A 12,974-nucleotide genomic window follows, 5' to 3' on the forward strand; every position below is an offset into this window, starting at 1 on the left:
TGGTTTTCAGTGTATAGTGCACCACCTTACAAGTTAATTCCACGGTATCCAGAATGAATTTGTACTTTACAAGCAAAATTTGATAAACCGCTCTTGATAAGTCTTCAACATTGAGTTTTTTTTTTTTTTTTTTTTTTGGGGACAAATTTTCAACATTGAGCTTAATAAGCAAATTAAAATCAGTTGATATATTGCCTAGTTGACAAGTTGATGCATATATTAATTAGTTCGGCGTCGTTTACTCGTTTAGTAGTAGGATAAGTTACATTTTAGTGCACAAAAAGGTGTAGTGAAGGATATTTAATAATAATTTACTTACAACAATTAGTGTAGTTGCTTTGAGCGTGGGGTATTTTAGAGAGTGGTCCTATATATTTAATAATGTCGATTAATTTCATAATTTGTGTATTAATTACGTTATACGTTTGTTGGAATAAGTCATGCTACAGTAATAAAAGAAAAAGTCATGATTCAAACATATAGAGACTCGTTAAACAAGTAATAGTAACATATCTGATTACAAAACAATAACCGATAAAAGATACAAAAGTGAATAAATAAAAAATGTAAAACACAACATTAAGAAACAAATAGTTGTATCGTTTTGGGTATTACATATATATATATATATATATATATATATATATTTTGCGATTGATAACAACAAATATAATATGTTTTCACAATTGTTCGGTAAAAGGTAACAATATATTAATGAGCTTTTTACATACTAGTAATTAACCTAGCAATCTAGTATTGCTAGATTGTAGACCTAACTATGGGATGTAATATTAGATGCTAAGCATATTTATTTTATTTTTTTCGTTTAAATGCTAATTAAGCATACACTGTTTATGATAGCATTTATGAATACAAACTTACCAATTTTATTACACCCATATTTTAACCGAAATTTCTTTATTTTTCTTTCATACAAATTTATTTATTTTTGATGATATATTAGTAATATATATATATATATATATGTTTTAAAAACAATAAAATATAAGCCACATTTTAGGGATTCCCCACATTTTATCCTATACTATTATTTGGGGAGTACAATTTACAATTATCCTTAATCAACTTTACCTTTTGTAAGAATTTACTTAAGAATGCCATTAGAATTAAAATTTTATAGAGTAAATTAATTCAACTCATTAAGAATAAACAAGTAAAATACTATTTTACGCAGTTTAATTAATTAAATTTAATTATAAAAACAAAAATCTATTATTGATTTCTTTAAAAAGAATGACCAATCAAAATGAACATATAAAATTTGATATATAACTTACCATATTAATTTGTCATTAATCATTATACTTCACCTCTCATCGTGACATGATTCTATTTCTATAAATAAATAAATCATTATATAATCTATATAGTAAAAAAAAAGTAAATTTTTTTCCGCATATACCAAGATTTGAATTTTTAAAAACGAATATAAATTATTCAATGTATGAAAAAACAAATTTAACGGGTCAAAAATTCATATTTGAGTAATTATGTGTGTGATCTATTTGATCACTTGGACTTTGGTTCAAATGTTTTACGTGTAATAGATGTACGGAAAATTATTTACCAAAAAAACATGGTCACTTTCGAAATTAGTCGAATAAATTATTTTTAAAACTTTATTGAATAATATAGGTATTGTGAGGAGAATATGACAAATAACGCCTAAAAACAAGAACAGTTAAAATGCTTCATATTATAGATGACAAATATGCTGCATATAAAGTTGGCGTGTATAATATGATACAATGATATTAATTGTTATATTTACTTACATATAATCTGTGGTATATTCTAGATCCTGTGTGCACGAATACATATATCTATGTATGTAAATGTATTTATATTTAAAATTAAGATTTTGAGTACTTATCCAATTTGGAAGACTGCCTTGCAATAAAGGCACGATCACGTGGTGTTATCTTTTCTTATGTAAACTCTGTAATTCTGGATTGGTTTTTATCTGAAGAAAACAGTCTGATTTTAGCTTGAATGGATGAACTATATCTGCTGTAAAAAAAAAAAGATACTCATCCAATTTGAATCGTCCATGAAGGCTTGAGAGCTTTCAAGTATTTAAAGTGAGATTATACCAAAATTCACTATTATATCTAAGTTACACATATCAACTTATCCTTTTTATATTTACAGACTTTAATTTGAACAGAAAAAAATCGTCAGGACGTCTGATACGTAGACATATCCACTTTTGTCTTCTGATACTTGCACAACTTAAGCAAATTAATATCATTTACACTGGACAAAAGATCTCTGATTCAAATCTCTTCACCTCACATACCTAAGCTTTGGAACTCTAATTTTTCTTTAGAATACATATAGAAGCTAACTGTTAAAGTGATATCAAAACATTTTAACATTTAGCTTATATCTGTCATCTGAGATCCTTTAACAAAAAAAAAAAAAGGATTATATAAAATTCTAAATAATTACGTAGAACCTACATGTGGATAGTTTCACTAACCGGCTTTTAACAAACAATTTGATTAAAGTATCTACTTGTGGTTAGTTTAATTAATTTGAAAAGAAACATATAATTGGAGGTTGCAATAAAATTTGAATACGATTCTCAGCTCAAAATCTAAAACTTGATGACCATAAAAACAAAATATGTCGTGCCTCTTGGATAAATGAATTCGGACTTCTATGGTCAACACTTTTTTTTTTTTTTTTTTTGGAGCAAAGAGCAACTTCTATGGTCAAATAAGAATTGGAAGACATAAGGGGGAAGTGGAGAAATTAAAAATGGAAAAAAGGGGAAATATATTTATTATTGCAACTTGTTTGAATAAATTAGAAACCCATAAAAGGAAATAAACATATTGATTATTATAGCACAAAGTTTTCAATAGAAATCAGAAAACGGAAACAGAGTTATTAAGCACGGAGATGGAAAGTCAGCGGGTCAACTATTAAAACTCAGTGCTTAATTAAGTGCTAAGTGATAATTATTAATTAACTCTTTACTTAATTATTCCTGCCGGAGTCTTTTATCTGATATTTTATCTGGACGGCATCTTTTTCTGCTTATAGAGTCATAGACTTCTAGTACTAGTATTACTTCATCTGGTTCGATTTTTATTTTTTAAACCCTACAATTATCAATAGACTATTAATTTTTATTTATAGATATTATAATTGTTCTGTACTGTATTTTTTAATAATTGGTGTAGGTTATCTATAACCTCTTTTATTTTTGATATAAAGAGTATTAAATCAAGACGAGAGTGTGTTTTTGCACCAAACCAAGTAACAAAAGGAAACTAAAACTCTTCTGAAGCATGTAGATCTTAAATTAAGGTTTTTATTGGCGGTTTTACTTTAAAGCCTTAGTGCTCATTTTATCAACGTAACAGAATATTAACCACAATAACAACTAATTTTTAGTATTTCTGTATATGAACTTTTTTTTAACTAACTACTCTCACCACTTAGGAAAAAACACATGTCTACTAGTTTTACAAAAATCTGAAATAACAAAACGAACTAAGAAGTAAGAACTAACAATACCACAAAGGACTTATTTGTTGTCAGTGTTTTTATGAAATTTGATGTTTTATATTTAGAATTTAATTATACTTAATATATTTATAGATATACTTATTATCATAACTAGGTTATGAACCCTGCGATATCGCGGGAAACTCATTTTCAACAAATATATTTTATTACATTTATGTATTAAATTATTATTATAATATATTCAAATAATTGAATTATTATATAAAATTCACTATGTCTTAAAGTTATATAGTAAATATTTTCTAAAGATATTAAAAAAAATTTATGAATAAAATTTTTTTAAAAAATTATGATTAAAAAACACTTTTGAAACATTTTTGTGAATATAAAATTATTTATAAGTGACAAAATAACTAACAAAGAGTTATAATATAGAGAGGAAAAATTCTAGCGGGTCAAAAACAAAAAGATATAAAAACACAACCAGAAAAATAACTGTCAACATAAAAAGTAACCGTCAATATTTTAACGAAAAGTTGCGATAAAAAGACATAACCGAGAAAAAATAACCGTCGATATTTTAACGGAAAGTTGCGATAAAAATACAACCGATAAAAAATAACCGTCAATATTTTAACGAAAAGTTGCGATAAAAAGACAAAAAAAAAAGTAAATGTCAACATTTTTACGAAAAGTTATGATAAAAAGACACATCAGAAAAAATAACTGTCAACAAAAAAATGTAACCGTAATTATTTTAACGAAGAGTTACGATAAAAAGACACAACCAAGAAAAAATAACAGTCAATATTTAAACAAAAAATTGCGATAAAAAGAAAAATATGGAAAAAAATAACCGTCAATATTTTAACGAAGAATTGCGATAAAAAGACACAACCAAGAAAAATAACCGTCAATATTTTAACGGAAAGTTGCGATAGAAAGACACTACCGAGAAAAATAAACCGTCGATATTTTAACGGAAAGATACGATAAAAAGACAAAAACAAAAAAAAAACCTTCAATATTTTATCTGAAAGTTACGATAAAAAGACACAACCGAAAAAATAACCATCAATGAAAAATTGTAACCATAAATATTTTAACAAAGAGCTAGGACAAAAAGATACAACCGAGAAAAAATAACCGTTAATATTTTAACGAAAAGTTGTGATAAAAAGACACAAACGAGAAAAGTAATGTTAATATTTTAACGGAAAGTTGCGATAAAAAGACACAACCAAAAAAATATTTGTCAACGAAAAAAAGAACCGTCAATATTTTAACGAAGAGTTGCGATAAAAAGACACAACCGAGAAAAAATGACCGTCAAACTTTTAACGGAAAGTTGTGATAGAAAGACACAAAAAAAAAAATGACCGTCAATATTTTAACGGAAAGTTACGATAAAAGACACAACCGAAAAAATAATTGTCAACGAAAAAAGTAACCGTCAATATTTTAACGAAGAGTTGCGATAAAAAGATACAACCGAGAAAAAATAACTGTCAATATTTTAGCAAAAAATTGCGATAAAAATACAGAACCGAGAAAAAAATAACCGTCAATATTTTAACAGACAAAAAAAAAACACAACCGAGAAAAAAATATCGTCAATATTTTAACAAAAAGTTATGATAAAAAACAGAAATGAAAAAAGTAACCATCAATATTTTAACTGAAAGTTGCGAGAAAAAAACACAACCAAAAAAATAACCGTCAACGAAAAAAGTAACCGTTAATATTTTAACGAAAAGTTGCGAGAAAAAGACACAACCAAAAAATAACCGTCAACTAAAAAATTAACCGTCAATATATATTTTAACGAAGAGTTGCGATAAAAAGACACAACCGAGAAAAAATAACCGTCAATATTTTAACGGAAAGTTACGATAAAAAGACACAACCGAGAAAAAATAACCGTCAATATTTTAACGGAAAGTTGCGATAAAAAGACACAAACGAATAAAGTAACAACCAATATTTTAACAGAAAGTTGCAATAAAAAGACACAACAAAAAAATAACCGTCAATATTTTAACGAAAAGTTGCGATAAAAAACACACCCGAAAAAATAACCATTAATATTTTAACGGAAAGTTACAATAAAGAGACACAACCGTTCAGAAGTGCAAAATACATTTATTGAGGTTGTTATTTTGGTTAATAAAACCAATTTGATATGTAGTCTAATGGTTGATGTAAAAAAACTTCGTAGTATTACTAACTATACAAAAAATGCAATGAAATTATATAATGGAAAGACGTAACTTTAAATGAATAAATGCAACTACAAAGATATAACTGTAAACTGAAAAGATACGACTGTAATTGAACAAATATAACCGTAAATAATTCAACGAAAATTCAATAAAAAGACATAACCGTAAAAAAACAACCGATTTAAACGAAAAGTTGCGATAAAAAGACGCAACCGTTCAGATGTGCAAATGGTATTTATTAGATTGCTATTATATATAGATTCTAATTTTTTTAATTTAAATTCTTGAAATAAATCATTATTATTTATTTTTAGTTAGATATAAGAAATATCTCATATATTCATATCAGAACTAAAAAATGAATTATACATTAAACTGTCTACAACATCAATCTTATGAAATATATCTAGCTAGGATATAATTTTGTGTCAAAAAAAAAAAATGGTAATAAATAATGATTTGGTTCGACCTAGATTTCTTCTCTAGTTATTGGTATTAGTATTTTGCTATATTTAACCCACACTAAAATCTGGAAATGTGCCTGTTTAAGTTATAAACAACAACAATAAATAACGGTTTTGGTTCTTAGAATAATATGTTGCTATGAATATAAGTAACTTTTGAGATTTGTCTTGGTTTAGTCTAAACCTTAATGCACATTAAATTATAGTTTTTGTTTTTATGTATAGTTTAAAAAGGAAGTAAACTCAAACTCAAACTATGTTTTTTTTATAAATGTGAAATATGCCACTAATGAATAAATTCATAATGGCTTAATGTTTGAAAATTTAATATGGATATGGAAGGCTATAGTGAAATTTGAATGCAAAGACTCACTTTCCCTAAGAGAATAAAATTGTTCAGCCAAGTGGACTACTCGTATTCGATAGTTTTTTTTATACCTTCACGAATTTTAAAACTTTAAAGAGCGTATAATTAAACAGAATTGAGTAGTAGAAAATCATAAATAATTAAAATCAATAAACATACAGTTCCTATATTACGGCTGTCTATTCCCTTCTTCGCACATGTTCCAAATAATTTAAAAAATAAAAAGAAAAATTGAAAACTATCTTCTTTTTTTTCTTCTATAAAACCCACAACTTCTCTTTTTCTTGTGCATTCGAAACTCATCCTTTCTCTATCTACACATAACTCCAAAAAAAAAAAAAAAATCTCTCTACCCTCTTCGCAAAACAACATAGAAAAAAGTAGAAAGTCTCAATCTTTTTGCTGAAAAGTCTCGTTGTGCGTCTTTTCTGTGTGTATCAATGGATGAAAAAGGAAGAACCTTGAAGAACAACAACATGGAAGACGAGATGGACCTAAAGAGAGGTCCGTGGACTGCTGAAGAAGATTTTAAGCTCATGAATTACATTGCTACTAATGGAGAAGGTCGATGGAACTCTCTTTCTCGTTGCGCCGGTATGATATATATTTTCATATACAGATATAGTTTTCTATATGTATGTTCCACTTCCATGAGCATCTTTCAAGCATAAAGAGCCAAAGGACAAGTAGCATAACATAATTGATTTATTGCTTTTTGTTCAATCCTTTTCATGTTTCAATCACCATGTGTGATTGTGTTTTTTTCTTTTAAATTGCCCAACCTTTTTACTATTTTTAAAGAGTTTTTTGAAAAAAAATTATTCGAAAATGGTTTCTTTCCCTATATGCATAGATGAAAAGACCCTTCATAGGTATGAATCAAAAAGTGCATACCTCTCATGTTTTCTCTTTCTCGTCTTCTTCTTATTTCTAAAAATAATTTCATTCGAATGAATAAAGTATTGATGATTTGAGTGAGATCTTTTGGTAATGGATTCAATTATTAACCATCTCAAATTTGAATAAAATATCCAAATTTGGTTATTAAATGGGTGAAAAAAAAATGCGAATTAATGATCATCATCTATAAGGGAAGAGCACTAACTCAATGGGAGAAAGCTTGCTGAAGAAAAAGACCCTTTAGGACAATTTGCATCATAAAACGGTTCATTTTATTTCGTTGGGGAATTTGATATAACTTTACCGAAATTAAAACAATTATTATAATGAGTTTCTTCCGTATAAAATCATCATACTATACGTAGACATGACATGCAGGTAAATTAATCATCATTTATATTTTTACCAATGAAACAGGACTCCAACGTACCGGTAAAAGCTGTAGACTACGGTGGTTAAACTATCTCCGCCCTGACGTCCGCCGAGGAAACATTACACTCGAAGAACAACTCTTGATCCTCGAACTTCATTCCCGTTGGGGCAATAGGTATGTTTATAAAAAATAAAATAATATAACATATTTTTCTAAATAAACTATACAATATATAGTTGATTAATTTTATTTAAATGGATCAAATCTATATTTTACATTAAAAAAAACTATAATAGGAAATTTTTGTGAAACGGAAATAAAATAATAACAAACTATTTTAAAGCGGGGAAAATATCAAATTTTGTCGATGTTGATGGATAAAAAAGAGACTACAACATGACATGATCCTGAAATATACTAATGAATAATAATGTCATAGACGACAAGAAAATAAGAATTTGATTATTATCACTACGATTTGTTTAGAACCGCTAATTTATATCTTTTATTTTGACGAATAGATGGTCAAAAATCGCACAATATTTACCGGGAAGAACGGACAACGAGATCAAGAACTACTGGAGGACGCGAGTGCAAAAGCATGCGAAACAGTTGAAATGTGACGTGAACAGCCAACAATTCAAAGACACAATGAAGTACTTGTGGATGCCTCGGCTAGTCGAGAGGATCCAGTCAGCCTCGGCCTCAGCCGCAGCAGCAGCCACCACTACAACCACCAACACCACGGGTTCAGCCGGCACGTCATCTTGCATCACAACCTCTAACAATCAATTCATGAATTACGACTACAACAACAACATGGGACAACAGTATGGTGTGATGAGCAACAATGATTATATCACGCCGGAAAATTCCAGCGTTGCAGTGTCTCCGGCGTCAGACTTGACGGAGTACTACAGCGCTCCAAACCCGAACCCGGAATACTATTCGGGTCAAATGGGGAATAGTTATTATCCGGATCAGAATTTGGTGGGTTCACAATTATTACCGGAGAATTATTTCGATTACAATGGATTATTAGACGAAGATCTAACGACTATGGAAGAGCAGAGTAACCTCAACTGGTTTGAAAACATTAATGGTGCTGCTTCTTCGTCAGACAGTTTATGGAACATTGGAGAAACTGATGAAGACTTCTGGTTCTTACAGCAGCAACAACATCTCAACAATAATGGTAGCTTCTGAATTTTGAAAGCAAAGAAAAAAGACTAGAAATCGTTTTAAGTTTATTATTATACACTAAGTATACGTGTGAAAGGAATTTGTGTTAAGGGAATAATTAAAGACAAAGAATGTGTTCATGATATTATATTAGGATATATGATCAGCTTTTTTATTCCAAGCTTGATCATGTATCATGGCGTTTTAACATAGCGCTAAACTTGATTGGTTTTTTTTTTTTTTTTGGGGATTGCAAATGATATCTTGTGGATATACATAATTTATGATTTAATGTTAAGAAAGTTATTCATTCGTCGGTGAGAGTATGTATACAATAAACATAAACAATGGAACTTGTTTTCACACTATAGATTGAGTGATTTCCTCAATGGAAGCATAATACAAAACAATTATTCATTTATTTATTAATATTCTAACGACGAAGCACATAATTGGTTCCACCATGTTAAATATTTAACCCAAGATATGACACAAAGACATCATAAAATATTTTTAAAAGATATATAATAATGACTTTGGTACTATAAAATGGATAATCCAAGTGATACTATACTTTTTTGGAACTATGTCTATAGAGCATGTATATGGAAAATAAAATGAACTAGTGTGTGACTGTGCGGTGTGAGTGTGAAAGCCTTTCCTTGGGTTCAAAAGAAGACATTTAAAAATTTCCAAAGCCACGTGGCAAAACCTGGTTGGTTATGATCTGGGCTTTGAGTTTAAGGTGGCCATTAAGGGGTTTATTCATTGAAAAGTTAATTGTTTGTTAAAATACATGCTAAGTGATGATAACCCACCACTAAATATGTCCAAAAACCCTTAGTTAATTATTGGAAAACGCATTATTGTACGGACCGTTACACCAATATGTAGACAAAAACCGTGTCCTTACTCGGCAACACGTCGGCAACACCATATCTTCTATCATATGTATTCCCTCTCCTCATCTGTTCTCACTCAGTTCTATTAAAAAATCAGTTTAGTTATAAAACAAGGATCCCCAGTGTGAGTGGCATGGCATGGTTTAGGTTTTGGAGCCTAAATCAATTCAGAGGTTTATAAAAAAAGAGAAGAAAACTTTTCTGATATATGTTTTATATTGGATATCATCTTTTAAGCATTATTTTTGTTTTTTTTTTGCAGTCCACACATAATTACAACGCCGTCAAGAAAACTGTAGTTGAAGTCGTTTTCTCTCTGTATACCAACTTGATCCTTTAAGCAATAACACTGCTTTCCTCGTTTTTTCTCATCGAGTAGAATATCTTCTAAACTTAAATATATAACATAAGATATATATATATATGCTGCACACCTTGTGGAATTGGCACGTGGATAAGACAAAAATCACGTGCTTAAATAGTGAATGTGAGGGAAGACTTAAAGAGAAGGCGGCGTGGCTGAGAGTCTGAGACAATGAAAAAATCATAGGCGGTGTGGTGTGGCCAGGAAATAAGCCGACGCCTAAAAGCCATCCTAAGACCGAGAGTGGTCCCAAAAATCTGAACATCTCTTTCCTCAGCAATATCTTTAGGAACTTTTTATTCAAAATTCGTCCAATTTTGAAATATTGATTCTTTTTTGTCAAAATTATTGAAATATTGATCCTACCAAGATTTATGCTGATCGTTATCTCATCTAATAGTAAGTAGTTTCATGGAGAACCACTTATAGATTTTACTAAATGCGAACTAATCTATCATTTTACGTTTGGAAACGAATCTTTACGTCAGGTTTTTCATTGCAAGTGAGAAGAGTATTAACCTAATTGCCCAAATATCCAAAATATAGTAGCTGAATTTTTTTCTCTGGTCGCTGTTGCGAACTTTATGGCGTAATTATATACTAGAAATACATAACGTTAAACTTCACAATATTTATGTAAAAATGCAACACACAAAACAGTAAAAATAAAAACAATTGACGGTGTGAGATGGATTCTTCTTGTGTTGCATTTTTACATGTGGAAATGTAGTCTCTATAGTTGTAAAAAAAACTCTTCAAAAATCAAACTTGTGTTAACGTTTTATTCAGAAGAGACAGAACAAAAAGAAAAACAGAAAACAGATTCAGATACATGGGACTTAGCGTGCGCCACGTGGCGTCTGGCGATTCGATGGGGTGGATAAAATTCCATTGTTGGGGAAGAGGAGCACAAAGAAGAAGGACACCGACTCGATGGTCATTTGAATGGTCAAGGTCAACGCGTCCAGAGACTTACACGTCGGCGTCAACGTGGCTTTCCTTTTGGGTCCAACCTTTTTCGTACATACATTCATACATTAAACAAAACCATATCTAATCCGAAACCTGCGAAATACATTGAATTTGGAGAATTCACTTTTTTTTTTTCTGTGTGTCATTTCCTACTTTTTTCTTCATAGATAAAAGATCAAAATATGCTTATAATAGAGTAACTTTTTTAGAATGACAATAATATACGAGTGATACAAATTTAACATCTGTCGCAGAATCAGAAAATATAGTGTGGAATTAAAGTTTTAAGTTTGTACTCTACGTGGATTAATGATTTAAACGTTATGCATGCATATATATTGTACCAATATTAATACTGAAGCAGTTTTTTTTTGGTGGGGATCAATTGGTCTGGTCGTTATGGGGAAAAAACTATAGTCTGTTGATACTAGCGGAGATTTTTACCGCGATCATTAATTAGGAATTTAGGATACTATTTTACTTTTGCCACAATGAGATATATACTACTTTAATTAATATAAAGAAATCAAATGGAGGATAAATTTTTTCCGTAGAAATTATTTACTTATCAGATTTTATTTAAGATTGAAAGACAATGTATGATTTTTTTTCGTCATTCTTTATATAACATTTATTTGTTACAGACTTGCGCGCGGTTAATATCATCGAGATTCATACCGCTATATTATTGTATATATTTTCATTCATTTTTGAAAACATTGTTATAAAACATCCAACCATATATATTATATTTTAATATAGTATTAGAAGTATGCTAAAGCATATATAACAAGTACATATTTCGAATAATCATAAATACATATTTTTATCAAGATTATAATATAACAATGGGACTAATACAAACTATTATACTAGAAACTTAGTCTTAATCAATTGCTTTAATATTGTTTGTTTGTTCATTTTGTTTTTATGGACATAAGCATTTTTAGCCACTAAAGTCTCTAAAGCACTAGCCAGAAAACCATGCTAATCACGTGATAAAGCTGAAATTCAATTGAATCAATGCTTTAATAGATAACCCGTATAACTGGATCGAGACGCAAACCCAATATTAATCACATTAACGAATACCCAAATCGTGTAATTGATACGACACATGAATATTCGGTTTTATTGAAATTTTATATTATTACCAATCTAGGAAAATTTTGATTTTTCGGTTTCCGTGGTACCTTTGGACAAGAGGTTTATGTTTTGTCTATCCCGTCGTAAGTTGATTGATACCTGCCTTGAAATTTGCCATACCTTCTTAGCAACCACTTGTTTGTTTGTTTGTTTGTCTGTCTTTTGTGGTCATCTTTAGTTTCATAATAATTCACACATTTTCGTTAAAAAAATCAATTAAATATTTTCATACTTCTGCATTATAATTACTTATTTAAACATGTAAGGATTGTAGGATTTTTGAGCTTTAATTATGATGGTTAGCGTAAGAAAGTATTGAGATACTCTTCCATGCATGGTATTAGGACATATTTGTTTGTATGCGTTTGTCTTTATGTTTATATCTGTGTATAGTTCAATATTGGAATTTTTTTTTTGTCTCTCATGTAAAAGTAAACACAAACGCAAAATCTGTGTAGTAGGCGATCGATTCTTAGGTTGATGTGTATAAGATTGATGACCAATATTAAGTTAAGAGAGTGATATTACACATCTGAATGAAATAGTAAAACTAGTGTGTAATTCCATCGCTTACGTTTTCT

General features: G+C 29.3%; 1 protein-coding gene across 1 annotated transcript; it reads left to right on the plus strand.

Moving 5' to 3' along the window:
• Nucleotides 1-6,539: 6,539 nt before the first annotated feature.
• LOC9320655 (transcription factor MYB108) lies at nucleotides 6,540-9,377 on the plus strand. Its single transcript, XM_021033777.1, has 3 exons — nucleotides 6,540-7,148; nucleotides 7,872-8,001; nucleotides 8,349-9,377. Exons 1-3 carry the CDS (start codon nucleotides 6,995-6,997, stop codon nucleotides 9,031-9,033), a joined length of 969 nt encoding a protein of 322 aa, XP_020889436.1. The 5' UTR covers nucleotides 6,540-6,994; the 3' UTR covers nucleotides 9,034-9,377.
• Nucleotides 9,378-12,974: the final 3,597 nt, after the last annotated feature.

This window comes from Arabidopsis lyrata (assembly GCF_000004255.2).
Source record: "Arabidopsis lyrata subsp. lyrata unplaced genomic scaffold ARALYscaffold_3, whole genome shotgun sequence".
Classification (NCBI taxonomy): Eukaryota; Viridiplantae; Streptophyta; class Magnoliopsida; order Brassicales; family Brassicaceae; genus Arabidopsis; species Arabidopsis lyrata.

Excerpts from the sequence above, each read along its gene's own strand:
- LOC9320655 (XM_021033777.1), top strand. The coding sequence starts at position 6,995 with ATGGATGAAAAAGGAAGAACCTTGAAGAACAACAACATGGAAGACGAG. Across the intron at positions 7,149-7,871 it reads CTCTCTTTCTCGTTGCGCCG|GACTCCAACGTACCGGTAAA; the intron begins GTATGATATATA and ends CCAATGAAACAG. Across the intron at positions 8,002-8,348 it reads CATTCCCGTTGGGGCAATAG|ATGGTCAAAAATCGCACAAT; the intron begins GTATGTTTATAA and ends TTTGACGAATAG.